General features: G+C 60.5%; 4 protein-coding genes across 9 annotated transcripts in view; 1 reads left to right on the forward strand and 3 right to left on the reverse strand.

Moving 5' to 3' along the window:
- Positions 1 to 54: 54 nt before the first annotated feature.
- TAGLN (transgelin) lies at positions 55 to 2,545 on the reverse strand. 2 transcript variants are annotated; one of them, XM_030464692.1, is made up of 5 exons: positions 2,445 to 2,545; positions 1,324 to 1,523; positions 1,038 to 1,215; positions 852 to 954; positions 55 to 631 (listed from the first exon to the last, which is right to left on the reverse strand). In XM_030464692.1, exons 2-5 carry the CDS (start codon positions 1,501 to 1,503, stop codon positions 490 to 492), a joined length of 603 nt encoding a protein of 200 aa, XP_030320552.1. In that variant the 5' UTR covers positions 1,504 to 1,523; positions 2,445 to 2,545; the 3' UTR covers positions 55 to 489. The 2 variants fall into 2 exon arrangements, with proteins under 2 accessions (XP_030320552.1, XP_030320551.1); XM_030464691.1 differs by having other exon boundaries at positions 2,441 to 2,542.
- Positions 2,546 to 3,406: 861 nt separating this feature from the next.
- On the reverse strand, positions 3,407 to 9,239 carry SIDT2 (SID1 transmembrane family member 2). 4 transcript variants are annotated; one of them, XM_030464931.1, is made up of 28 exons: positions 9,033 to 9,239; positions 8,789 to 8,910; positions 8,546 to 8,707; positions 8,423 to 8,468; positions 8,213 to 8,314; positions 8,052 to 8,135; positions 7,801 to 7,912; positions 7,640 to 7,705; positions 7,437 to 7,530; positions 7,257 to 7,312; positions 6,992 to 7,003; positions 6,836 to 6,907; positions 6,665 to 6,739; positions 6,393 to 6,455; positions 6,007 to 6,128; positions 5,851 to 5,924; positions 5,695 to 5,761; positions 5,511 to 5,584; positions 5,303 to 5,426; positions 5,102 to 5,219; positions 4,890 to 5,026; positions 4,704 to 4,812; positions 4,534 to 4,610; positions 4,396 to 4,442; positions 4,048 to 4,153; positions 3,843 to 3,953; positions 3,651 to 3,764; positions 3,407 to 3,573 (listed from the first exon to the last, which is right to left on the reverse strand). In XM_030464931.1, exons 1-28 carry the CDS (start codon positions 9,237 to 9,239, stop codon positions 3,511 to 3,513), a joined length of 2,616 nt encoding a protein of 871 aa, XP_030320791.1. In that variant the 3' UTR covers positions 3,407 to 3,510. The 4 variants fall into 4 exon arrangements, with proteins under 4 accessions (XP_030320791.1, XP_030320792.1, XP_030320793.1 ...); XM_030464932.1 differs by lacking the exons at positions 8,546 to 8,707; positions 8,789 to 8,910; positions 9,033 to 9,239 and having other exon boundaries at positions 6,387 to 6,455; positions 8,423 to 8,462; XM_030464933.1 differs by lacking the exons at positions 6,992 to 7,003; positions 8,546 to 8,707; positions 8,789 to 8,910; positions 9,033 to 9,239 and having other exon boundaries at positions 6,387 to 6,455; positions 8,423 to 8,462.
- Positions 9,240 to 11,150: 1,911 nt separating this feature from the next.
- Positions 11,151 to 16,198, reverse strand: PAFAH1B2 (platelet activating factor acetylhydrolase 1b catalytic subunit 2). Of its 2 annotated transcripts, none has more exons than XM_030464935.1 (6): positions 16,104 to 16,198; positions 15,194 to 15,281; positions 14,934 to 15,023; positions 14,547 to 14,663; positions 14,195 to 14,317; positions 11,151 to 13,836 (listed from the first exon to the last, which is right to left on the reverse strand). In XM_030464935.1, the coding sequence occupies exons 1-6, from the start codon at positions 16,130 to 16,132 to the stop codon at positions 13,558 to 13,560; spliced, it is 726 nt and encodes a 241-aa protein (XP_030320795.1). In that variant the 5' UTR covers positions 16,133 to 16,198; the 3' UTR covers positions 11,151 to 13,557. The 2 variants fall into 2 exon arrangements, with proteins under 2 accessions (XP_030320795.1, XP_030320796.1); XM_030464936.1 differs by lacking the exon at positions 16,104 to 16,198 and adding an exon at positions 15,535 to 15,727 and having other exon boundaries at positions 11,394 to 13,836.
- A 560-nt stretch (positions 16,199 to 16,758) lies between these two features.
- SIK3 (SIK family kinase 3) overlaps positions 16,759 to 25,974 on the forward strand; it is a 65,292-nt gene continuing 56,076 nt past the window's right edge. The window contains 1 exon segment of the mRNA XM_030464848.1: positions 16,759 to 16,896. The gene's annotated coding sequence lies outside the window, so the exon portion shown is untranslated.

Here is a 25,974-nt window from a genome sequence, read left to right on the forward strand (position 1 = left end):
CAGGAGCCCTGAGCAGCATTCCTGGAGCGGGGAGGGAACCTTCTGAGACAGTGCTAGATGAAGAACCTTTTAATTTTGACAAAAAAACAAGTACAAAACCGAGGCCGATTTTCTCGCCTCCCCGATGCTCAAGGATCTCTGCGGCGGTGGCGCGGGGCTGGTGCGGGGCTGCCAGGTGGCTCCGGGGGGTTGGGGAAGGGAGGAGGGGAAGGCACGGGCCTTTCCCATCCACAGCCCCCATCGCAGGGGGAAAGAAGGGGGGGGTACACGGGGTACCGCGGGGGGTGCGAGGCCAGAGGGGAGAGGCTGCCCGGGGCACTGCGCGAGGGTGGCGGGGCCACCGCGGTGTCACCCAGGCCGGGTGGGTGGATGCGCGGGGGTCTCCGGGGCTGGATGGCATTTCCTTTCCAATAAATACCGTTTGGTGAGGGGGGAGCCGAGGCGGGGGTCCCGGCAGGGGCTGCTCTCCCAAGGGCAGTGGGGGGGTGTCTAGCTGATGATCTGCCGGGGTCGGCCGTAGCTCATCCCCGCCTGTGACGCTCCCTTGTTGCTCCCCATCTGTAGGCCGATGACGTTCTTGCCCTCCTTCAGCTGGCTCTCGGTGAACTCCCGCTTGTGCTCCTGCGCTTTCCTGGGGGGTGAAGGAGAGGCCATGCCGTGTCCCCCCATGCCTCCTCCCCGTCCCCAGGGCCCTCAGCAGTCCCCGTTTCCCCAGGAAGTCCCCCAGCAGCCCCTGTTCCCTCAGGAAGTTCCCAACCACCCTCACTTCCCAGCCGAAACCTGAGCTTCGTGTGGCCATGTGGAAGGAGCTCCCCCCAGGGCACGGGGGGGTCCCACGTTCCCCCACTTACTTCATGAACCAGTTGGGGTCCCCGTGGTAGTTGCCATCGTTCTTGGTGACCGCCAGGCTCCCCAGGGCCATCAGCGTCCTCTGCACTGCTGCCATGTCCTTGGCTGCCAAGGGACAGAGGGGGGTGAGGACGGGCATGGCGCGGCAGCCCTGGACCCCCCCGAACCCTGGCAACCCCTGCCCGCACCTTCAAAGAGGTCGACGGTCTGGAACACGTCGGTCTTGACCACACCGTAGTCCTCAGCAGCCTTGAGGAACTGAGCGATCTGCTCCATCTGCTTGAAGACCATGGTGGGGGGGGTGTCGGGGATCTTGACGGGCTTGGAGCCGCTGGGGTAGAGGCTGTTCACCAGCTGGCTGAGGACCTGCAGCACAGGAGGGGCTGGGGTCACCACCACGGACACGCTGAGGGGCTCCCCCAGATGCCCCCAACATCAGCCCCAGGGCCAGGGGACACCCGGGCCCCCACTTACGATGCCGTTCTTCAGCCAGACCTGGAAGCCCAGGCGGCCCCGCTCCGGGCGCCCCACGCCCGCCCCGCACTGCGCCACGATCCACTCCACCAGGCGGTCCTCCAGCTCCTCATCGTACTTCTTCTCGATCTTGGCCTGGACATCCCTGCTCATGCCATAGGCTGGGCCCTTGTTTGCCATGTCTGCGGTGGGTGGGAGACCTGGTGGCAGGAATGGGACCATCAGACTGCTGGTGGGACATCACACCGTCCCCCTCCCTGACCGGGAACTCCACAGGCACCATCTGGGTGCACCCCATGCCACTCAACGGCTCTTTGGCTCCATCTGGGTATGTTTGGAGGTGAGTGTGTGGCTGTGACCCCTTGCCTGGCCCAGACAGGTGGCTTCTGTCCCAGCAGAGCTGCCTCATCCCTGCCCCTGGCTCAGGGTGCACAGGAGAGCAGCTCCATCCCTGTACTCTGTCCTGTCCCTGTCCCCTCTGCCACCCGACAGCTCTGGGCTGCCACGACTGTCCCTGGCATGGCTGTTCCCTCCGTCTGGACCAGCCTTCATGTCCCCAAGAGGGTCCAGATGGCAGGGTTGCCACGGCAGAGCTGGTGTCCACGATGCCACGGGTGGCCTTGGCGTGTGGCAGGTCCTGGTGCCAGGTGGGAGGCGGTGGCAGCCGTGTCCGTGACCCCGCAGGCTGCCAGGGGCCTTCCCGGCACCGGGGGTCCCAGGCAGCCCCCAGCCTCCCTGTCATGCCTCCCGTGTCCACAAGGCGGTGCCCGCGGACCCGCCAGCCCCTTCCCCACCCGGGCGGACGGGACGGGGCAGGTTGATCCCGGCCATCCCGAGGAACGGGGGTGACACCGAGCCCCGGCAGGTCCCCAGCCCAGCGGGACGGTCCTCAGCTCGGGCAGCAGCTCCCGGGGAGGCCGCCCCGCATCCCGGCCCGGGGGCAGAACCTCCATCCCGGGAGCGGGACCCTCACCCCAGGAGCAGGACCCCCGCCCCGGTGTCAGGATCGCGGGCCCGGGAGCGGCATCATCCCCCCAGGCAGAGGGTCCCCATGCCGGGGCGCAGCACCCCTGCTGCCCCCACCTTGCTGCCCCCCCGCCCCCGCCGCAGGACTCACGCACAAGCAGCTGCGCGGGACGATGCTCTCCGGAGCTCTGCGGGTCGGGGGGGCCAGCCCTGTGCTAAAAGGCCGGCGTCGGGACAGTGATGTCAGCCCGGCCGGGGGGGCAGCCTCCCAGTCCCCCCCCCCGAGCCAGGCCAGCCCCTGCCGCGCTCCAGGGCTGCGGCCCCGACACCATATTTGGGGAAAGACTCCGAAAAGCGGCGAGTCCGGCCCGTGCCCGAGCATTCCCTGCGTGCCTGCCCCGGGGGTGGGGGGCCGGCAGGAAGGGGCGGGGGTCCGGGGACCCAACTCCTTTTATAGCCAAGCGCTCGCCCGGCCGCGGCCCCCCCTGACCTCCCGGCTGGTTTCCCCGTGTGCTCATTGCCGGGGGGGGCGGGCACGGCCCTGGGCATCCCGCAGCCCCCCCGGGATTCCCTCTGCCACCGGGAACCGACCTCCCCGCGCATCCCTCACCCTGGCCTCGCCCCTCCGGCCCCCCGCATCCCTCAGAAACCCCCCACCCGAACCCCCAGGACCCCCCGCTGCCCAGGCAGGACGCGGCAGGCGCTGGCAAAGTGCAGAGACTTTAATGCGAGTCCCTTCCCAGCAGGGCGGGGGGCGGCGCGGGGGGCACCCGGCGGCGACCCAGACCCCCCGGGACGGTTCAGGAAAGACGAGCAGGACCTGTCCCACCACCGCCCCCGCGGACACGCACCCCACCTCCCACCCATAGGACTCAGGCACTGAACAGAGACCCGCACCCGCTCGGGTCGGTCAGGGGGCTGCGGGCAGGGCGCTGGCCCCGGCCCCCCAGCCCCGCCCCGGCGCGGCAGCAGCAGCAGCAGCACCTTTTCCAGTGTCCACTGCCATTCGGGGGGCTGCTCCGGCAGCCCCCAGCCCCCTTTTGGCTATGGCTTGCCCGGGTACAGGCAGGCAGTGCCGGGAAGGAGGCACAGCGGGACCGCCGGGCTGTGCGGAGAGGGGGATGGAGCAGCCGGTGGGACCCCCGCAGCCCCAGCATCCCTCCCCCGGGGGTTGAGGCCGGGGTTTGGCACAGGCCCAGGGCAGTGGGCGGCCACCAGCTCCTAGAAGACGTAGATCTTGTCCCGCTGGACACAGTCCAGGTCATCGTCCAGCGTCAGCAGCACCTGGGGGTAAGGGGAGCCATGGTGAGCTGGCAGGGCTGTGCGGACAGCAGGGGACAGCCAGGACAACCAGCACCCACCAGGAAGGAGCCAAACATGGCGATGGAGGAGAGGAAGTGCCAGATGTCGTGGTCATCAAAGAAGTCCAGCAGGATGCAGTCGCGGTTGTGCTCCCGGGACTCAGCCGGCGTTTTCTGTTGGGGACAGGGCCAGCTGCCACCATGCCAGCTGGTGGCCACCCCAGCCACCCCACCGTGACACCTCCCACTCACCTGCCAAGTGCTGAGCCCCTGGAAGAAGAAGAAGAGGGCGAAGCCCCAGACCACCGAGGTGCTGATGATGCAGAGCAAGGGGATGAGTTTGATGCGCTCGCCACTGCGGAGCTGCGGGAAGGTGCAAGGTCAGGTGCAGGCAGGAGCAGGCAGGGGTGCCTGGCCCTCCCCACCCCCCCTGCAGGGCTGGGGGCTTGTCCTGCACCTTCATGATGATGTAGAAGGCAAAGTAGAGGAGGAGGTTGCAGATGCCAATGGCCAGCAGGTAGGAAGCAAAGTCATTGGGGCGGACGATGAGGCCGTAGGCAGCGCTGGGCAGGCAGGGAGAGGCACTGGGGTCAGCACAGCCTGGGGATCCCCCCTGCCATCCCCACACCCCCTAATGTCCCCCCAGGACAGTGTGTGGGGACACCAGGGCTGCAGGAGGCCTGCCGGGCTCAGCTCACAGCTGTCACGAGCTGGCAGTACTCAGCCCAGCCTCAGCCGGGGGGCAGCAGGAGGGGGGCAGGGGAGATGGGGACCCCCAGAAGGGGCACGGGGCCTCCGCACTTACAGCGACCAGTTGATGATGTTTCCCATGACCAAGAGCACCATCCGGTCCTGCAAAGGGACCGAGGGGGTGCTGTGAGGAGCACTGTGGGGGAGGGAAAGGGAGAGGAGGCGACCCCGGCGCGGTGGCGCCTGCACTCACCACGTACATGGGCCCGCTGCACTGCCGCACGCAGTCCGTGTACAGCACGTGCAGGATCCGGCGTGGGATGCCCGAGTCTGCGGGGACAGGAGAGGACAGGAGGGGAGGTGGTGCCAGGGGTCTGCCCCACCGCCCCCCAGCCCACCCCACCAGTGCCCCCCCCGCCTCACCCAGCTTCCAGCGCCCCATGTAGTAGAGCTGGGTGCTGAGCAGCAGGGTGGCCACGATGTGGATGACGGAGAAGACGATCCAGAAGGCTGTGTTCCCCTTGCCAAAGACCTGCGGGGCCAGTGGGGTGAGGGGCGGTGGGGGTGGCCGGCCGTGTCCCCCCCACCACCAGCCCCCACCCTTCTCACCACCCCGACGACAGAGAAGAAGATGACAAGAGCCAGGCAGGCGTAGGCGCTGTAGGCGCTGGCGTTGATGTCTGGGTGACGCTTCTGGTAGAGCTTCAGCATGCAAAGCCCAGCAATCATGTACATGAAGGAGGTGTCTGTGGGGGAGGACAGTGGTAAGTGGAGTGGGAGTGACCCCAGTAGGGGCGGTGGGGGGGCTGGGAGGCACTCACCAAACTGGAAGTTGGTGTAGTTGGGGCAGACGTGGTAGCAGGCGCTGAGCAGCCCCTCCATCATCAGCGCTGTGCCCATGGCATAGAAAAGCCCGAAGTGCTTGGGGATGCCACATTCCTGGGGGGTGAGAGTGGAAGGAGGGGCAGTTGGGGGCTCTGAGCAGCTGAGACACCCCCACCCGAGGGCCACCCCTCCCTTACCAGAGCGTGGGTATCGTTGCGCATGAGCGCCCGGTTGTAGTTGATCTCCCGCTGGAGGATGATGAGGAGGAAGAGGAGGCCCAGCAGGACGTAGCCCAGGTTGCTGAGGATGTTGTTGAAGGCGCTGCGAGGGGACAGTCAGGACATGGGTGCCACGGATGCCCTTCCTTCTCCCCCTGCAAGATCCCCAGCCCACAACTCAACCCACCTGAGGTTCCCCAGCGGGTGAGCGCACAGGAAGTTGTAGTAGCAGATGTCCTGGTTGCCGGTGACGTTCACCACCTGCAGGGACAGGGGGAGAGCAGGTAATGGTGGGACGTGGGGATACAGGAGGACCCCTGAGGTGCAGGCAGGTCCCCACCATGGCCAGGGACCACCAGTAGCACACTTACTGTCTGGTAGGTGATGACCAGCTGGATGACCGGGAGGGCATAGAAGACAGCGATGGTGGCGATGTTCCTGGGAGAGGTGGGGTGGGGGTCAGGGGGTCCCTGCTGCCCACCACCGATGGGGACCCCAGTCTGTGCCCCCCACCACCCCCCACTCACCAGAAGTAGATCTGATACTTCTTCCGCAGCACCCGCTTGTCCTTGCGGGCCAGGTCAGCCACACAGAGGTATTGCTGGGAGGAGAGGGAGGTGGGGGCTCAGCTCGGCCTGCAGGGAGCAGCCTGGGGGGGCGCGGGGGGCACGGGGGAGACGCACCTTGGTGCGGATGACGTTCTTGTCATAGTCAATGTCAGCCAGCGTGTCGTAGTCATCCTCCTCCACAGAGCTGAGCGAGTCCAGGCGGGGCCGGCTGGCCACGTTCTCCAGCGACCGCTCCCCTGGGGGAGCCAGGGGGGTCAGTGTGCCCCTCAGCCCGACACCCAGGGCACCCAACCACCCACAGCCCCCCAATCACCCCCAATTAACCGCTCGGCCGCCTCCTCTCCAACTGACACCAGGGAACTGCCCCGAGCCCTGGACCCCCAGGGCCCTGCAGGGGCAGCAGGGGAGGGTGGGGGTTAGCTCAGCACCCCAGGGGCAAGCATGGGGCAGGGCAGATTTTGGGTTGATTGGCCCCGTCCCTGCCCGGTACCAACATCTACCCATGGCAATGCTCAGCGGCCTCATCAGGGTGGAGGGCGTGCGCCGCTTGAACTGCTCCTGCCCTTCAAAGGAAAGACAGAGTTATCGGGGCAGGAGCGGTGCTGGGTCCCGGGGAGGGGGGGGTGGTCCCGGCATGTGACTGTCGATGGAGACCCCGCTGCAGGGAGGGTCCCAGGAGATGGCGAAGGGCAGAGCTGGGGCACTGCCGGCACCGTCGGGGCAGCCTGGCACAACCCAAGGACACCGCGGCGACCACCGCTCTGGCACTCACCCACGTAGCCATAGGGCACTTCGGAGGAGGCCAGGCTGTCGGTGAGGCCCTCGGCGCTGCTGGAGGAGCCATTCCCTGCCAGGACAGAGGGTGGGACCCACAGAGGGTGGGCACGGCCAGGGTGGGCAGGGACAGGTGGGGACAGGACAAGGGACAACTCGTGGTACTCACCAAAGGAGCCGTAACCGTAGCTGTCGTAGGGAGAGTGGCCCAGGAAGACGTCAGGGATGCTGCGGGTGTGCCCTGAGAGACAGGGGGGTCCTTGTCAGCCACCAGCAGCCCCCCTGGCACCCAGCAGCCAAGGACAGAGCTGGGGCTGTCACCTACCCAGTAGAGATGCTGGAGGCCCCAGGAAGCAGCAGAAAGAGAGAGACTTGGTGAGACACCCCGAGCCCCCACACAGCCCCACCAAAGCCAGGGTGTCCCCCTTGTCCCCCACACCGGGGTTGTCCCCCAGGAGCTGGGGGTCAAGAAGGAAAGTCCCACAGGACTGAGGGCTTTGCCGTGGGCTGGAAAGGGTGGAATAATAGGGAACCCCCCGGCAGACCCCCCCCATGTGCCACCACCCCAGCTGCTGCCTCCAGCCCCTCACCCGTGTCCAGGCTGGGCGAGTCCATGGCTGCCAGGAGCCCCTTCCTCTTCTGCTGCCTGCAGAGGGACGCAGCCATCAGACACTGCACACTGGGGTCCCCACAGGGACAGAGGGATGGGGACAGGGACAGGAATGGGGACAGGGCAGGAGTGGGGAGGGCAGCAATGCCCAGGGGCTCACCGGCAGCTCTCCCAGCAGGCGATGAGCAGCGTCAGGACATAGAAGGAGAGGAAGATGCCAAGGCAGAAGAGCACACTGCTCACATAGGCCTCCGCTGTGCAGAGCCAGGACAAGCCCTCAGGGTGAGTGGCAGCCCCCAGGACCTGTCCCAGGGCCCCTGTGGAGCCTGGTACTCCCCAGACACCCCCCCTTCAAGGGCTTACAGGTTATGGCTGGTGACACCATCACCTCCAGCATCTTCTGCCGGTCGTGCTGATCTACAGGTGTGTCTGGAAGAAGGGACAGAGGGACGCTGCTGTCCTTCCCCAACCCCCTGCCTGAGCTGAGGGCTCAGTGCCGCTCCCCCATCACCCCTCAAGCATACCTGGGGAACTGTTTTTGGCGACGGGATAGTAGGGCAGAGCCCCCCCACATGCCTCATCCTCTGTCTTCACCACTACCACGACGTAGAAGCTGTTGCTGGGGAAATCCTTTTTCTGCAGCAGAGAAGGGGTGGTCAGGAGAGCCCAGGCAGGGGTCTCCCACACCAACCCCCAGATGGAGCTCCCCATGGGCCACCCCAGCACAATCACCCCTGCAAAGAAGGGGCTGGGAGGGGAACTGGCCTGTGCCCACCTGCACAGTGATGGCTGCCTTCTTGGTCATGGTCTGGTACATCCCGATGAAGGCCACATTGTTGTCCAGGTCGTAGACGGGGCACTGTGGGGACAGGGATCCTGTCAGATCCACCGGGCATCATGGCTCACCCAGACAGGAGCCCCTGCCACCAAACCTACCAGGATGTCCTGGATGGAGATGACAGAGCAGGGGAACGCCATGGCCGAGGTCACCTTCACAATCACTGAGTCCACTCCCTCGGTGAACTCATACTTGAAATACTGGGAGGGAGGGAACAGGCACATCACTGCCAGGGTGGCCCCAGGCACTCCTCCCCAGGATGGCCCCAGATGCAGACCCTCTCCCACACTGTCCAGACCCCTCCTCACCTGGGGCTGGGCAGCCGTGGCGTTGAAGCTGAACCTTTGGTTGGTCCTGCAGAGAGCACAGGGAAGGGTGAGGGCTGGGGAGGGGAGTGGGAGGGCAGGGCTGGGGTGTGGGGTTCCACTCACTTCAGGGTGAAGTTCTCCACGCGGGTGACCCGCAGCTGGTAGGAGGTGTTGACGGAGAGCGTGGAGACGTCCACGTAGAAGTGTTGGGTCTCCACCTCCCCCTTGGTCTGGGGCTGGCAGAGCGTGCGGCTCACCTCCTGGTACGCGTACTTCCGCTGGTACCTGGGCAGCCAGAACCGTGTTGTGCCCACCGGGACCCCCGCCAGCCCCCCCAGAGCCCCCAGCAGCCCCACCACTACTCACAGCCCCCGGAGGATGAGCGGCACCTGGAAGGAGACCACGGCCTCCTTCTGCCTCACCACGAAGAGCACGGGCAGGTCGTTGTGGTCGGACAGGACGTTGACCGACACCCGCACCCCCTCCGTCTGCGGGACGCCAGGTGTCGGCCGCGCGGGGCGGACTTCGCCCGGGTGGCAGCGGACGTGTCCCCACCGCCGGCTGCCACCGCCTCCCCCCCGCCGACCCCGGGGCCGCCCCGCCGGCTCACCTTGTTCCTCTGGACGCTGTGGTTGAAGGCGTAGATGTTGAGCAGCTCGGAGTCCACCCAGTCGGCGTAGGTGGTGTTGAAGCTGGCTTCCTTCTCCCGCACCTTCCGCTGCCCGGGGGCCGGGGTCTGCGGCAGGGTGGGCGCGGGGGCCAGCAGCGCCCAGGCCAGCAGCGCCCGGGCCAGCGCGGCCGCCCCAGGGCCCGGCATCCCGCCAGCATCCCCGGCCGCTCCTGGCCGGCCAAGGTCCGCCGGGGCGGGACGGGACGAGACGGGACGGAACCGGCCGGGGGGGTCAGCCGGGGCGCGCCCGGGTGCCCTGACCCATGGCCGGTCCCGATCCCGCTGCCCGGTGCACGATCCCTGTCCCAGTCCGGATCCCGATCCCGGTCCCGGTCCCGATGGCGATCCCGGTGCCGATCCTGATCCTGGTCTCTTTTCCGATCCCGATCGTGATCCCGATTCCGGTCGCAATTCCAATCCCGATCCCGGTGCCGGTCCCGCAGCCGGTGCCCGGTGCTGGCTGCCGGTGTGGGTGCCGGTGCCCGGTTCGGTGATGGTGTTTCGAACCCCCACGGCTCCGGCAGCTGTAAACACGGGCCGGCGGTGACGTCACGCGGCGTCACACCTGAAAGGCCCATCCGGGGAAGTGACGCGACAGCGGGCGGTGCCGGCACCGGGCGGCTCCGGACCGGCAGGAGCAGGACCCGCTGGGGAAGCCGTGTCCCACGGGGCAGCTCTGCCCCTGTCGGACGCCTCTGCCTCATAGGGGAGCCCCCGCCCCACATAGGACCCCCAAAGGGAGGCTTGGTCCTCTAGGGGAGCCCCTGCCCGGGATGGGACCCTGTGGGAGAGCTCCTGCCCTATATAGGACCCCATAGGGGAAGTTTCTGCTCCATAGAGGGGGAGCCTGCCCCAGGTAGGACCACATAGGGGAGGCTTTGTCCCATAAAGGAGCCCCTGCCCTACCTGGGACCCCATAAGGGAAGCCTCTGCTCCATAGGGAAGATCCAGCTCCATAGGGCAGCCCCTGCTCCATAGAGGGAGAGCCTGACCCATTCAGAACCCTGCAGGGGAAGCTCCCCCCATAAGGGAACCCTCAGCTCCATAAGGGAGTCCCCGACCCATATGGGACCCCATAGAGGAACGCCTGCACCATATAGCACCCCATAAGGGAAGCCTTTGCTCCATAGGGGAGCCTCTGCCCCATATATTATCCCATGGGGGAAGTTTCTGCTCTCTAGGGGGAGCACCTGACCCATATAGGACCCCATAGGGAAAGCCCCAGCCCCACAGGGAGCCCCCACCTTCAGGGGCCAGGCAGGGTCAGCCACCCCTGCCCCAAGCAGCTCTCTGGGTTGCACAGACACTGTCCAACCCCTGGGACAGGACCAGGAACTGAAGTCTCCCCCAGCCCAGCACCGTGTCCCTCCCCACAGGCAGCAGCACAGGGATTTTGGTTTTAAATCCCCCGCCGTGGCAGCTCAGCCTCACCTCATGGGGTCAGGAACTGCTTTCGGGGCTCTGATGACACCCAGGACCTCCACCACCATCACCACCTCCCCCCTGCTCCCTGCAGGGAAAAACGTCCAGAGACCAGAGCGCTGCTGCTGTTGTGCACTTTATTGCTGGGGGTCCTCTCCCCGAGGAGCCCCAAGCACTTCTCAGCCAGCCTGGGGGCGGTGAGGCTGGCAGCAGGTGGGACACTTGCTGGGGGACAGCGGGACACCCGTGCAGGAGTGGGAGGCAAAAGCCTAAGCGATTCCTCAGCTGCTCTTCACGAGGGTAGGTTGGACTTGCATGGAGGTGGTGTCCATCCCCTCTGCCTCAGGGCTGCCAAAACCCGACCTCTGCGTTACCAAACACGAGCTGGGGGGACGTCCAGGGCCAACACACGGGGTACCCCCCCTGGAGAGCACGGGGTGCTGAGCTCTGCAGGGGAAAGCAGCGGAATCCCCAGCAGAGCCGGGGGGAGATGTTAAGAGAGGAGAGAGGACCCTGAGAGCCCAGGTGAGGGGTGGGGACAGGGGGGGGACAGCAGCCCCCGGGGAAACAAAAGGAGTCAGCAACACAGAGGGAAGGAGATGGGCAGGTGCCCAGGCACACACACACACAGTGGGGTGAAACATCGACATTTATATCGCGATATGCACTAACAGAGTGAGCTCTACCAGCCGATGCATTTTTGCCAAAGCAGAATATTCATGATTTTTCGGCCCGGGGAAGGTTTGGGGCAATGAGAGGGCAGCGTAGGGAAGGGGGACTGTGACCCCGTTTCACACAGGGCAGGGGCTCTTCTCCTGGCAGCTCCCACCCTGCGGTCATCATTCCCGGCAGGTTAGGAGACTTTCTGTCCTTTCACACTTCTTTCTTTTCTCTCTGCTGCAATAACACGAAGCTGGCAGTGCCCACACAGGTAGATGGCAGACAGAGCTGCCCCATGGAACCAGGCTCTTCACTGACACTGGCTGCCCAGGCCTGCAACCAAAGCTGTTCTACACGTCTGGACATGCAGTGCTGGATTTTAGCAGCAGGTGAGTGAGGGGGTAGAATCCTTCCCCACTGCCCCACCAAGCCCTGGAGCTGTGAGCAGGATGGGTTCTGGCTGCCAGCAGAGCTGGAGCCAGGGTGGAGAGGAGCCCTTCCTGCCGCCTCCCCGATGGGTGCTGGGGGGGGATCAGGCCTTTTCCCAGGAATCCTCCCCCACAGCATTATTTTTAAGTTGGTCTTGCACTCCCCCTGGCCCCAACTCCTCCAGTGAGCAGCTCAGCAGCAGAGTGAGCAACACATCCCTGGTCAGGACTTCAACCCCTCCTCTGCTGCCTCCCTCCCCAGCTTTCTACTTCTGATCCTGGTAAGCAGAATGCCTCATCCTTCCTTCCTCTCTGTGTAGATCACATACACTGGCAACAAAACACAGCCTACACATGCAATCCAGGCGGAGACCCTGCTATGGTCACACCTACGGGAGCGGGGACGGGAACGGGGACGTGACGGAACCCCTCAGCGTGAGGTGACAGCCTGCCTAAAACCTACAGCACCCTCCTGCTGGTCACTGAGGGCTGACAGACTACGTACAGTACCTATGGACTTCACTGCAACCAACCCGAGAACCCCTCAGTGGGTGGGAAACCCATCTGTTCCTCTGGGATTTACCTGCCCGGGAGCGGGTCAGGTCCGGGCAGCACCACCGGGCTCCCCCTGCAGCAGGTAAGCCAGGGAGGAACAGACTTGGTTTGAAAGGGTTTTATTTGCAAGTGTATCTATTCACCAGGGGCTCTGCCTTTCAGGTCCCAACCAGTTTCTATCTGAAAAAACAAAAGAGAAACTTTCACTTCTAAACAAAACTGCTGTCTTTGTATGATCATTAGCAGACTACAACCGGCCACAAAAACAAACAAATCCCAGGAGGGCACCTGACCCTCTGTCTCCTTTAGCTAGAGGCAAGGAGCAGCAGCCAGGGCAGGAAAGGCTGCACCTTGACTTGGCTTCATAGTGAAAGAGGCTGGAGTAGCTCAAATAAAACGTTTACACAAGTAAAAGAGAAGCGATAAGGAAATATACACCTTGGCATCTGTAAAGCTTCAGTGATTCAGGCTTTGCAGGCAGGGGCTGCTTGTGTGGGTTTCCTTTAGAAAAAAAAAGGATGTAACAGTCATAATTAAAAAAAAAATAAACAAAAACAAAAAGGAGGAGCAGTGCAGAGAGCCCCGTAGCACGGGAATGGCAGCCAGGGAGCAACAGCCTCGTGCCGTGCTGGCTGAGCAATTAAAACCCTGAACTGAGCAACTGCTAAAAGCCAGCGACACCCTGCAGGGACAGGAGCAGAGAACAGGACAGCCACGGGGACAAAACTGCCTCTGGGAAAGCTACATGGGAGGCAGGGAAAGAGGGAAGGTGCCCCGGCCAGTGGGCATGGTGAAAGGAGCACAGGAACAGAGTTCCAGTGGTCTGGGTAACCGCTTGTTTCTTTTCATGTCTCAATTCCAGTTTCACGCTGCTTCAGAAAGAAGGAGTGAGAAAGCAACACTGAAACCCTCCCCAGGAGAACAAAACAAACCAAACCAACCAAAAAAAAAAAGAGATTTAAAAGGTGGGACCGAGTCTGGAAAAATGCATCTGTTGTGGCTTCTGCCAGTGGAATGTGATTCTTGTTGAGAGGCTAACACGTGGAGCACGATCCCTCCCGCCGGGGAGGTGCAGCCCTGGGAGACTACGGGGTGCTAGGACAAACCACAGAGCAACACGAGAGGAGAGGGGCATGGGGTGAGTGACAGTCCTGTTCTTGCTTTCAATGAGGAATGGTTTAAAAGTAAAACTCTTCTTCAGCTAATTCCCTCCTGCAATAAAACCAACCGAGCTGGCCCTGGTAGGTACAAGACCAGTTAGACATCAGCCTTCCCCCTCAAAACACTAGGGACCACCATCCGGGAACACTCTACAATGGAAAGTGCTTTAAGAAAGAAGGATTCTGTAGTGCCAGTGACAGAACTGATCTGATGGGCTGGGTGACGCCGGCAGCGGCCGCTCAGGCCAGGGCAGCTCTCTTCTCCTCGGGGGTCTCCTCCAGCAGCTGCATGATGAGTTCGTGGAGGGGTTTGCAGATCTTTGCATAGCCCCCCCCGGTGAGGTGCAGGAAGTCGAACATGTCGTGGTAGGAGATGGTGCCGTCCGAGTGCACGAACCCGGCGTCCACATCCAGCAGCTGGACGTTGGGCAGCTTGGGCAGGGAGGCTTTCAGCAGGTGGTTCACCTGGGCGTTCTTCTGCCGCAGAGGGTTGGGCTTCTCCCCACGAGGTAGCAGGCCCTGGCAGGAGGAGGAGACCTCTGTGGTTCTCTGCCAGCCCCCAGCTCCTCAACGGGAGAGGTGCCGGATGAGGCGGGGTGAGCACCCACACCTGGGCTCCTCCCAGTGCCAGCTCTGCCCCTGGTTTCCCCTCACAGCACTTCATCAACAACATCTCCAGGTGGGACAGTGACCCCACCACTGAAACGGTGACCCCCATCCCTGAGGGGCAGGCAGGAGAGTTCTGCAGAGCCAAGGCAGTGGGGGGAGGCAGGGCCGGGGCAGCAGAGGGACAAAGCCCCTGCCCTCCCCCAGGAGGTCCCAGTATCAGAGAGACCACGGGGCTCCCTCAGCCCCAAGTGTTTTCTGCAGGACCTACCAGCACGATGACTTTGGCCTGTGGCTGCTGGGTGTTGATGAGGCGCACGATGGCCTCGATCCCTCCCGCCACCTCCTCTGCTGTGTTGTAGTGGTTGTTTGTGCCGACCCAAACAACGATGACCTGGCAGGGAGAGGAGATGTTGGTGGCTGGGTCAGAACAGGCCATAAACCCCACGTTACACATCGTCCTCCACCAGTGTGGGGTCAGGCTGAGGACTGCAGGGTTCTGCTGGTTCCTGTGGTCCTCAGGGTGGGTGAAGAACTGGCGCTGCTGAGGCACAGCCCCGGAGATCTCTGAGCCCACCCCACCTCTCCCCTAAGCCAGCCTTGGTTCTGTTTCCTGCTCTTACCTTGGGTTTAATGTTCTCCAGTTCTCCATTCTTCAGCCTCCACAGGACATGTCCCGTGGTGTCTCCTCCAATCCCAAAGTTCAAGGCGTGAAGCGGCGAGAAGAGCTCCCGCCAGATCTGCAACCAGAAAGGAGTTGGCTGTGTCAGACAGACAGACAGACACCCCACGGCCACGCCACGGCTTCATGGGCACCCAGAGGAGCACCTGGAGGGTGAAAGGTGCTTTTGGCCACAGGAGATGCACCCACAGAGAGTCCCTGGGGAGTCTGGGACCTGAGAATCGAGGAACTGGGAAGGGGTGTGTGTCAGCATGGAGCCAGCCAGGCACAGCTTCAGAGAGGGCTGGGAGAGCAACTGGGCACTTCCAGCTGGATTGGTGAGCAATACCTCATACTGCTGCAGCAGCTGCACCATGGAGTCACCCACGAAGAGCACGTCGGGCTCCTTGTCTTTGCAGTCCGAGAGGAAGCGGTTGTGCTGTGGGCAGAGAGCAGCAGGGTGAGCACCAACACACAGCTCCCCAGCAGGGCAGCACTGTGTCTGCCTTGCTTCCCCACAGCAGGACTGAGAGCTCGGTGCCATCTGGGGCAGCTGCTCACCCAGAGAGCCCCGCAGCAAGGAGGACTCAGCCCCTGCACCAGCCCTACCTGTGACATCCACCTGTCATCCCCCTGGATGTCCTCGGCAGCGTGGGGAATGGCAGCGGGGTTGGAGTTGCCCTGGTTCATCCTGTTCCTGTGGGAAGAACATTTTCAGATCAGCTCCTTCCAGATCATGGATGGGATGGAATGGACGGTCAGGAACTGCTGCACCCCCTGACATTCCCGATGCTTCATTCCAGAAGGGCTCTGGATGGTGCCCCCCACAGCCATGGAGCAAGCAGAGGTCCAGGCACACGGTGAGGCTGCAGAGGTTTTGGAGGGCACCCTGCAGCAGCCCTGCAGCAGCCCTGCCAGGCTTTACTGACAGAGCAATGGATGCTGCTCACCCCTCTCATGAGAGGATCGATGCTCACAGTGCCCGAGCGCTCGGCTCCGGTGGATTCTCCCGGGATTCTCCCGGGGCTGGTGCCTCGCAGCCGCGCTGATCCCCAAGGATCTCGGCCGGGAAGATGCTCCCAGCTACGGCCCTTCCCCTGGGGCCAGCCCAGCCCCGCAGCAGGCAGGGGCGGTGGGGAAGCGAGTGATCAGGAGCCCCGGTGCACCGGGAAGCGCGGTGACAGCGGCCGAACCCCGGCCCCCGCCCCCCGCAGCAACACCTGCGCCCCGGCGGCCATCACGGCGGGGCAGGGTTTATAAGGGCGGTTCCCCACCCCGCCAGCCCCTCCTCATCCTCCTCCTTTTGCCGCCGGGTGGTTCCTCCCCGCCGCCCGAACCGAACCGACCCGACCGCCGCCCCCCGGCCCTCCCAGCGCTGGGGCAGAGCGGCCCTCGGAACCCCCCAAGGCCCAGCGGCGGGGCGAGGCCCGGGCCTCCCCGCTCCGGGGGCGCGGCGGCGGAGGGTTCGGTGCGGCGGTCCGGTCCGGTCCGGGGGCTGTGCCCATCCCCGCGGACTCACGGCGGCTTCGGTTCCCCCCGCGACTCCATGGCGGGCGCCTCCCTCCCCTCGGCCCGGGCTCACACCGCGCCTGCGCCCACGCCGCTTCCGCTTCCTCCGCCGCCAGCAGCCAATCGCGGCTCAGCCGCGCCCGGAAGTCCCGCCCGTATGCTCCATCCCCTGTGCCTCGCCGTGACGTCACCCTGCCGGCCGTGACGTCACCGTCCCGCCAGCACGGTGAGGCGTGGCCGTGTGTGTGTATTGGGGGGGGGGGGGGGGGGTGGGAGGGAGGCGCCTCGGGGCTGCTCCGCCACCTCTGCGAGGGGTGCAGGGTGCTCTATGTGTGACGTCATTTCACTTGCATGGCGTCAGCGATGACGTAAAACGGCACCTCCCCCCCCTCCCTCCCCAACCCTCCTCTCGGGGCGCTGCCTCCAGGCGGGGGCGCCCTCTGCCCCCCCCCCCCCCTTTCCCCCCCTTTCCCGCTCCCTGCGCGTCGCGTCACGGCGGCGCTGGCGTCACGGCCCGCCCCCGTTGCCATGGCAGCCGCCCGCCCCCGCCCCCCCGGTGAGCTCACGCGGTGCCGCAGCCCCGAGGGGGGGTTTGCTCCTCCAGACAAGATGGCGGCGGCGGCTGCAGCGGCGGCGGCGAGCGGCGCGGGGGGCCCCCCCCGGCCCCGCGGCTGCCCCCGGCCCCGCCGCCCCCCCGGCCCCCCGGGCCCGCACGCATCGGCTACTACGAGATCGAGCGGACCATCGGCAAGGGCAACTTCGCCGTCGTCAAGCTGGCCACGCACCTGGTGACCCGCGCCAAGGTGAGGGGGCCCCGCCGAGGCCTCGCCCGCCCCGGGGACCCGCGGAAGGGGCTGCCCCCCCCCCGTCCTGCCCGGGGCTGCTACACCGCGGCCGGGCTGGAGCCGGGCAGGGGGTTTTGCGGCGTGCTGGGTGCGGGGCGGCTGTCACCGGCCCTTCCCCGCGGGCAGGGCCCGCAGCTGGGGGGAGTTGCGGGGGGGTCTGCGGCTGCCGGGCTGTCCCCCCGGGGGAGGGGGCGGCTTTGGGGGTGTCCCCTGACGGCCCCGCAGCCCCCGCAGCCGGGCGAGTTTGTTCTCCCGGAGCCTTCCAGGAATCGGGCGAGGGAAGGGGTTGGCCCCGCGCAGGTGTCCCCAGGTGCGGGCTGGGTTCCCGGGCCGGCAGCCCCCCAGCCCCCCGACAGACCGGGGAATAGGGCAGCAGAGCTGTGGTCACGATAGTCGCGATTCTGCCTGTGCTGTCGTGAGGTTTGGTATTGCTGCTGGTGACGGTGCCGGGGTCTCCGCCAGAAACGGTGTGAAAACGGTGATGGAGGCAGCGCTGGGGCTGGGGGGAGCGGCCAGGACCGGGCTCCCCCCCGGGGCTACCGGGGAGCTGGGGGCCGGGGAAAAAGGGGGGGGGAGGTCCCGGCCTGGCTGCTGCCCACCTCCTCTTGTCAATTTCCAAGTTACATTCGACTCGAGTGTTGGTGTTCACTGAAAGTTACTTTCCTTTGGTGAAAACTCTGGCTTTTTGCCCAGGTAACCAAGTAAAATTAATTTCAGGGGCTATTTAAAAACCAGTTACTTAACACCTCCTGGACAGCTCATTTCAGAGTTGTGTGTTTGCCTCTCTGGTATAAACTGATGTCAGGTTTTGTGCCACATTCTCTAACCCAACCCACTCCTCAGCAGCTGCTGCTCCGTGCAGGGCTCGGCCACCGAGTCCCCCGTTATAAAGCTGACCCTGGCTGGCAGAAGCAGGGGAGGTAAATTCAGGTGCTTCAGGTGGAGGAGACAGATCCCCCGAGTAGACAGAGGTGGCTCCTGTAGGTGCAGCTTGTGTTCCTGCTCTCAAACTCCCTCCCCGGGCCAGGGTTTCTTTGGAGTGGGTCTCACACTGCTGCAGAGAGGAGGAGGAGGAGGAGATGCGATCCCTCTGAGCTCCCAGTGCTCTTGGAGATCAGGGAAATACCTGTGCTGGAGCCACCCCTCCGGCTGAGCTGGAACAGCTTGGAGCTGAAACTTGACCTGGAAGCTTTCTCAACGCTGAGGTCAGGTTTCCTTTCAAATCCCAGCCCCTGGAGAGGAGTGCAAGCAAGGGCTTGGGGTTTTGCCTGCAGCGCTGCTGTGTCCCTGTCTTCTGGCTCTGGGAGAGGAGTGGGGGAGCAGAGAGGGGGCTGCTGGTTGGGGATGGGGGTTTGAGGGGAGGTGTTGGTGTGAAACACGCTGGGAAGGGGCAAGTCTGCACGGGGAGGTTTTGTGAACGGCAGTGGGAAGGCACAGGATGATGCTACCCAGGGCTTGTTTTCCTCACGGTAATCCTTGCGGCAGTTTGACTCCGTGGAAGCGCCTTAGCAGAAAGCAAAGCCTTGGAAAATGGTCCCATTCAGTGATCTGAAAGAATTCTTTGATCACGGAAGGCGAACACGGCCCCGTTGCTGAGCCTGCCCCTGCCAGAGGTGATCTCTCCCCGCAGTGGCTGCAGCAGAGGAGAGTCAGGCAGCGTTCAAATATAGCCACCAAATCCCTGCACCAGCCTGACCCCGTCTCACAGGCTCTGGGAGAGAAGCTGGCTTGCTGGTCACGGCCCCTCCTTGGGAACCCTGCTCGTCTGAGGTCCCAAAAGGAATTCCAGTGCCAACATCTGTGCAGCCCTGAGCAGTCAGTGTGTCCTGACGCCCTTTTTAGAGCTTCTCAAGAAGGTGAAGTTGCCCGGTGCCCGGGCTCGTTGCTGCATTTAGGGGTGGGCTGTCCCTGGGGGGCTGCAGCCCCCTTCCCTACGGACATTCCCAGGTCAGGCGTGACATCTGTGGGCAACCTGAGTGCTCCCGTCTTGCCTCCCCTTTTCCCTAAGGAAAAAAAAAGACAAGCAGGGAATAACTGAGTGCTCCTTCTGGGGTGAAAGGAGCGGGATCTCCCTGGCCCTTCTGAAGCCCAGGCCTGGGTTTATTTACAGAGAGGAGGGAGGCTCTGCCGGGCTGGCACTGCTGCTGACACGGAACGCTGCCCTGCACATGGAACTGAATTTCACAAGTTGGATGTGGGTCAGCAGTGCTGGGGACGCTAACGAAAGGGAATGTTAATCATCCTAAAGGGCAGGAGGCCTGTATTCATAATTGTCTGGGCTGGAACCGGCGAAATAGAAGGGAACAGTTGACAATTTATGTATTAACCAAGCCAGCAATTTACATTCAGCGCCTGGTTGTGCAGAGCTGGAACCTTGTGCTCTGTGAGGGAGCTGTTCTGATGGCCGGGCAGGAACTGGAGCTGCTGCTCTGACCAGGATTAATTGGGCACCTGCAGGAGATGTTGCTGCTTCTCTCCTCCTCTGTTTCCTGCCTGCTGTCCCTCATTCTGTTGTCTCCTCATCTTCCACAAGAAACTCTTTCTTGTTCCTGTTCTAAAAAAATCTTCCAAGTGACCTACTGAATGAATTGTTTTCCACACAATTTCCATTTATAAGTCATCCAAGTGACTTCATTAGAATTCCAGCTCTGTTCAGACACTGGAGTTGTTTTTAATGCCACATTTTTGCATAAGGGTCACTCAGAGAATGCTACCAGAGGATTCATGTGGAGTGTGTACCTTATGTTCCTGTGTTCTTTGGATGCTGCATCTCAGCCTTCAGGAGCTGTTGGGAGGAGAGGGACTGCCATGGCTGCTGTACAATGCTGAAAGCTTCCCCTTCTCTTCTTGTTCCTCTCTTGATTACAACAGTGTGCCTGGAGACCCAGCCAGGCTGCAGAACATCCCTGCCATGGCAGAGCTGCCTCTCCAGTGCTGTTACCTTGCTGCAAACATTCAACCTTCCCGTTGAGTTAACACCCTTGGACTGCACTTGCTGAGTGAGACTTTGGGAGAGGAGGATTGATTTCTGCCTCCATTTTTCTCTTGGAGATAAGAGCTGAGAGTCCTGGGAGAACATTGCTACCTCCTGAGCTCAGGGATCTCCCTGCTCTGCTGTCTCAACTTTTTCCAGGCTGGAAGAAGTCTGTCTTAAGCCTGTCTTAACTTCTTCCAGGCCAGGAGTCCCCAAGCATTTTAAACACCCAACTAGGTACTGGGCAAAGCAAGGAAGCAATCTGACTGATTGTGTACTGTGGCATCCTGTTTGAAGGGCTACCTGGAGTTGTTTTCTTGGACAGTAACCCAACCCTTTGATGCTTTTAATCCTTGGCAGAACTTTGCCCTTCTACCATTGCAAGCACTACCAGGGAAAGGCTGGAATTGAGCTGATTTTTCCCCTGGGTTTTTAAGGAGCTGAGCCTTTTCTGAGGAGCACTCTGCCTGTGCTTGGAGGGGTATGTTCCCATCTCAGAGAAATGGCTCAGTTTTTATAATTTGTCTTTGGGAGAGTTGGAGTCAGGAGCTGAGCAAATTTTGCACAGGGATTCTTGGAGGTGGGCACTAAAACCAGGATAATAATCGAGCTGGTAGGCTGGTGAGGCTCTGCAGCACTGGGAAAAACGGGGCTCAGTCTGGTGTGCTTTGGTTGTCACATGAGGGAGGTCAAGAAGCCACAGTGATTTGTGTGAATCTCTCCTCACCTTTTAAAAACCCTTCTCTTCTTGCTTTTCAGTGTGTGTTGGTGCTTCGTCTGTCCTGTTCCTTACCTCTCTTGGCTGTAGGAAAGGCTGAGAGTTGTGGATGGGTAATTCTTCAGGCACCTCAGACACTGCAGCTCATGTGGGCTTTGTTCTCATCTGGGTGTGCTGCAAAGGAGCTGGACTTTACTTCACGTTTGGTGAGGAGATTTAGTGAAAGCCTAAAAGCTAGCAGTGGGCTTTGGCTGAGTGTGGTTACCACAGTGGGGATAAGAGGGGATATGTCTTAAACCCCACAGAGGCGGTAACCGCATCAAGGGCAGGCTGAGGTGGTGACATTGGATGTTTCATTACAACACTTTTCTTGCTGTAGCAAATAATATGTGATTACCAAGGGATTAATGTGGGAGGACGATTACACTTGAGAGCAGCTGCTTCTGGATGAGTCTATCAGTGCAAACAGGTAGAAAAGGGGCAGAGAGGCAGCTGAGAGTGGCCATGTCCTGCAGGGCAAGGGGAGTGAGATGGTCAGAGGCACTTGTCCTGCCTTGAGCCTTTGCAGGGATGGGGACTGGTGTGAAAGAGCTCAGGTAATTAGTACCCCCCTCTCAGCTGTGTTATTAGGTTAGCTGAGGATGGGGTGGGTACATATCTTGTACCTCTTCAGCCTGGCTGCCTCCTACCCCCTGTCCCTCACTCCCAGAGTCTGTGCCATGCTGGAGCTTTGGGGCTGCCATGGCAGGAGACACGATGAAGCTGCAGGAGCAAAACAAAGGTTGACAAGGTGGTGAGGGCTTGGGCAGGCACAGGAGATGCCCCTGGGAGGAGAAGCAGTTGCTGCTGATGGGAGCTGTGCCACAAAAAGGGGTAGAGTCTCATTTCTTGATGCCTTGCAAAGGTTTTGTGCATGCTGTGGAGCCCTAATGAGGGTTCCTGGAGCCTGTGCTCTCATTGGTGCTTGGAGGAGGGATTGCGTTAGATGGAAATAAGGAAATAGCATGTTGCTGGGAGACTGGGCTCCTTGGTATTAGATCTTTTCACAGGGAAGCAGCAGCTGAACTGCTTTTCCCCACATCCTCTCCCCAGGTCGTGTGTCAGCCTTGTGCAGGCACTGTAGAAATCTGCTACCCCAGCAGCTCGCCCCTCCTTGCCCTTGGCAAGAGCAGTGGCTGGTAACTGAGTGTTTTTCCCCAGCAAAGTCAAGCTGTAGGAAGTTGCTCCTGTGTTGCCAGCTGGGTAGAAGTGGCAGTTTGTGGTGGAAGCTCTCCCTGTCCCAAGAGATCCTCGTGTGAATCGTGACTCCCCCTCGTGAGCGTGATGGGTCTGCCCTGCAGGAGCAGGGTGCTGCCTTCAGTGCATGTGTGTGAGCCAGGGTCAGCCTGACTCAAGCATCTCCCTCTGCAGCTTCCCTGGGTTTAGGCAGAGCAATTTGGAAATCCTCTAGTGATGCCATGGTACTTGTTATTACAGACAGGCCCTTTCTGCTGATCCCAGGCCAGGGGTGTAATATGCTGCGTTAACACTCAAATGAAGAAACCTCCAAAGGCTGATTCACTGTTAAGTCATTAGGGCTCTTCTAGTTGCTCTGACCCCAAGCCTCTATAGTTGAGGCTAAACCTCACCCTCTCTGTTAAATGGCCATCAAAGAGGTTCCATAAAAAGGGAATTATGTGGCTTCAGCCAAGTTTCAAAGTAGTCGAATCACGCTAACCCACACAAACAAACTCCCACACCCAGTGGAACTGACACGTTGTGCTCAAAAATAGCACAGTGCTCACCAGGAGTGCGGGGGGAGCTCTGCTCTGTGCCATGCACAGGGTGGGCAGGAGATCCCAGGGCAGTCCCAGCAGCTGCCCCCCACCCTGATGGGATGTAGGTGCTGGGAGGGACGATGCCTTTCCTGAAAGTGCTCGGGTCAGGAAAGGTTTGAGATGAAATGGAAGGGGCAGGCGTTGGGTTGCTGCCCCCAGACATGAAGGCACTCAACACTCATGCCTTAGGCTTGGCTGGTGGGAGGAGGTGGTGATTTGGTGCACCCAAAATACTCAAGTGAGCCGTGGTGTGGAGCTGCCCATTCATTTCCAGGAAAGGAGAGGGAGCCTGGTGTGTGCCCTGCATCCCAGAGCAAGGCAGCCAAGTCCCAGCTGGCAGAAGCCATCCACGTGCAGTGAGTTGGTGTCTGGGTTTGCAGATGGACCAAATGGTTGGCCCAAATTTTGATATTGTGTAAGGCAGAGGGTGACAGTGTTCTTGACAGTCCTATTGAATGATTTGGTTCCAGTTCAGTATCTGCTCAGCGTTTGCCACTTTGGTGGCTGGTTTGGCACCGGGAAGCTCTGCCTTCAACTTCTTGAAGTATCTGCTGCAGTTAGAGCACATTAATTATCGCGTTTTGAGCATCGTTTAGAAGAAAAGGAGTCTCTGTAGGGTATCAGCCTGCGACTCTGGGCCCAGAGCTGGAGGCTAGAGTGGTTTGACAGAGAGCCAGGCCCAGGACGACTGTCAGAGCTCCATTAGGGGAACACACGCCCTGGTGCTACTGGGAATAAAAGAGAATGTGGGGCTGCGGCAGCAGATTAAAGTGTGTCAATTAAAGTCTGGATTTGAAGGCTGCCTGTGTCTGCTGCCTTTCAGCAAACAGATGGATGTTTCATGTCTCCTACCAATAACTTTTAAAATATGGTTAGTGCTGTTGGAAGTAGTCTGGAGTGAGGCAGACCCAGCGCAGTGCTTTCAGGGCTGAGAAAGTGGATTTCTGCAGTAGCAAACAGGACGAGGTTTCTTACGGGTTTTCCTTTCCTAAACAAATCTCTCCCAGCTTGTGCTGGCTCTTTGGCTGACCTGGACTCTGGCTGGTTTGCTTCCTGCAGAGGTTCTTCCCATGCCTAGGGTGTTATGTGCAGAAATAGGTGTGTAACATGTACAGAGGTCAGACAGTGACAGGTCTGTGAAAGAACCACAGCCACTGTGCTGGGGGCACAGGGGTTTTTTTAATGCTCAGGGATCTGTGGTCATCTAGCCTGAAATGTTCTGAATTTTCTCCTGTGTTCAGGCTCATCAGGTGGTTCCAGGTGTGTTTCTGGTCTCTCTTGGGGCACAGTGTCTTCAGAGCCCTAAGGCTTCTTCCTGACAGACAAAGGCAGCTGAGCTGGAGCTGCTGATGCTTCACCTGAAATCTGCAGTGTTTCACAGCATCCAGGTCGTTTTAATGGAAGGATCAGGCTGACAAGCAGTGTGCAGTTGTGTGTGAAGTCTGGTCAGGTAACACACCAAATTGCAGTGGTGATGGCAGCCTGGAGCCAGTCCCCATGTGTGGGGTGGAAGGACTTGGACTGTTGGAGCTGCTGAGGAAGGCTGACCAGGCTGACCCTCACCTGTGTCCAAGGGGGGTAAGATTAGCTGTTCAGGTATCTGGGGTATGGACTGTCATAATGGGAGTGAAGAAATTGGAGGAAGCAATGCCTCTCATCATCTGTGTGTCTGAAGGCTTCCAGCCTTGTCTGGGGTTACCTTTGCAGGGAGATAATTAGAGATACAGACAAATGTTTGCCTTTTGGCCAGTTACTGTCACAGTGTGACCATGTTTCTGTGCTTCCTAAATGCCAGTGTAAGCTGGCAACAACTGAAGATGAAATGTGTCAGTCTTTGTACTTGGTCTCTCCTCTCCAGATGTGCTTGTAGGAAATCCTCAGGCTGTAATCTTGGAAGTGGCTCTGTTGGGGTTATCAGCAGGGCTGGAGTGGGGCTGAGGACACACTGCTGGCACCACACCTCCCACCTCCAGGTCCTGGGCTGATGCTGCAGCCCTGTGGCCTGCTGCAAGGAATCATCCTGCCCTCTCCCCTGCCTAGGAACATGGCAAGGATAATGTGTACCTTGATTTATGGCAGGTTTTCTCCTTGCCAGGTGGCCAGGACACAGCAGCAGCCTTTTGTGGGAAGCTTCTTTTGTTTCTAGAGTCTTCTGCATCCCTGAGGATGGGAGCAGCTGTAGCTGGCTTCAGCAGTCTTTAAGGTTGTAGCTTCCCCACTGCTCCCCCCCTCCTCTAGAAAGAGAGTGATTACTCCATAACTTTGCTTGTACTGCTGGTTTTTTGTATGTGTAAACGTGCCAGTGAAGGAGCAGAATCATTACCCAGACGCTGTTGAGGAGAAGGGTTTGAGCTGTACAAAGCCCATCTATGCTCCTGCATCTCAGGCATTTTGACACAGTGGGACAGTTGTCAGTTCCACAGCAACTGTTTGTTTTCAAGCCCAATCTTGCTGGAAATCAATAAAATATCATTCTGATTCATTCTGTGTACGAGGATTTCAATACCGGGCTTCTGCAGAGGTTGCTTTTCACCTGAGCTGTTTTGGGAAGTGTAAGATTCAAAACAAAAAAGAGACTTTTCCTTTCTGCTGGTGTGTTCAGCAGTTTTGTGTTAGTGGAAACAAACTACAGAGCTGGTGGAGAAGGAAGTCATGGTTCCCTCCACAAGTTTGCTGTGCTGTGGGTGTTGTGCTCACTGCCCTGGCAGAGCTGCTGGGGATGCACCCTCCCTGCAGCTGAGGGGCTGGGGAAAACCTGTGCTTAGTCAGAGCTCTAATATTGTGTGTTTTCAGCCAAGCTGAGACTCCCATTACACAGTAAAAAGATAAGTGAAGACTGACTACAGGTGTTTTCCACTTGGTAGGTGCTTCTGCAGTTCCTGAGTCACTCGCTGGACAATGTGAGCCCTTCTCTCTGCTTGCTGGGGTTTGTGTGTGCTGTTGGATACCACAAAAAGGAACAGATCTTTGCTTTCACTTACCATTGACCACTGAGACACTCGGGTGGGAATTTAGTTCCCTCTCACAAGCTCAAAGGAAGATAATGGTGGTTCAGGAGTGGGATTTGAGACTTGTCAGCTTTTTTAAAGACAAGGGTGAGATGCAGTCTTTAATTATGAGGGTGATTCAGTTGTCTAGTTCCTTTCAGTAGGTTTTCAGAGAGCTAGAAAAGCCATGCATGGTCCCCAGCAGGGAGTTTCACCCTGTAGTCCATCTCTTTGGCTGCCAGTGGTCATTCTTGTGTGCTTTGCTCCAAATCTGATGACAGCAAGGCAAGAAGTTCTGAGAAAATGTTGCTGAAAATATTCTGGTAGAGCCTGTGGAACATCAGGTTTGTACCAAGGGTTATCTTTGGGAAAGCTTTGGCAGGGGATTGTGTAGCTTGCATCCTCTGGATGCTCCAGAGCTCGATTGCATCCAGGAACTAATCACCCTTGTGTGCAAACACTGCTTGTTTGTTCTCAGGACACCAGGTTAGTGGGTGACTTGCAAGAGAGTGTGTGTGACAGCAGTGACCTGGTGCTCCG

Source organism: Calypte anna, chromosome 24 (genome assembly GCF_003957555.1).
Source record: "Calypte anna isolate BGI_N300 chromosome 24, bCalAnn1_v1.p, whole genome shotgun sequence".
Classification (NCBI taxonomy): Eukaryota; Metazoa; Chordata; class Aves; order Apodiformes; family Trochilidae; genus Calypte; species Calypte anna.

Bases quoted from the DNA above. Each gene is read 5' to 3' on its own strand.
- TAGLN (XM_030464692.1), bottom strand. From the start codon at position 1,503: ATGGCAAACAAGGGCCCAGCCTATGGCATGAGCAGGGATGTCCAGGCC. The intron at 1,216-1,323 runs GTAAGTGGGGGC...CCTGTGCTGCAG, and splicing joins TCTGGCTGAAGAACGGCATC to GTCCTCAGCCAGCTGGTGAA. The intron at 955-1,037 runs GTGCGGGCAGGG...GTCCCTTGGCAG, and splicing joins GACCGTCGACCTCTTTGAAG to CCAAGGACATGGCAGCAGTG.
- SIDT2 (XM_030464931.1), bottom strand. From the start codon at position 9,239: ATGCCGGGCCCTGGGGCGGCCGCGCTGGCCCGGGCGCTGCTGGCCTGG. The intron at 8,708-8,788 runs GTGAGTAGTGGT...CTGGCTGCCCAG, and splicing joins CCGCTCATCCTCCGGGGGCT to GTACCAGCGGAAGTACGCGT. The intron at 7,531-7,639 runs GTAAGCCCTTGA...GGCTCTGCACAG, and splicing joins GGTGTCACCAGCCATAACCT to CGGAGGCCTATGTGAGCAGT.
- PAFAH1B2 (XM_030464935.1), bottom strand. From the start codon at position 16,132: ATGGAGTCGCGGGGGGAACCGAAGCCGCC. The intron at 14,664-14,933 runs GTATTGCTCACC...TTCTGGTTGCAG, and splicing joins AGCTGCTGCAGCAGTATGAG to ATCTGGCGGGAGCTCTTCTC. The intron at 13,837-14,194 runs GTAGGTCCTGCA...TCCTCCTGCCAG, and splicing joins AGGCCAAAGTCATCGTGCTG to GGCCTGCTACCTCGTGGGGA.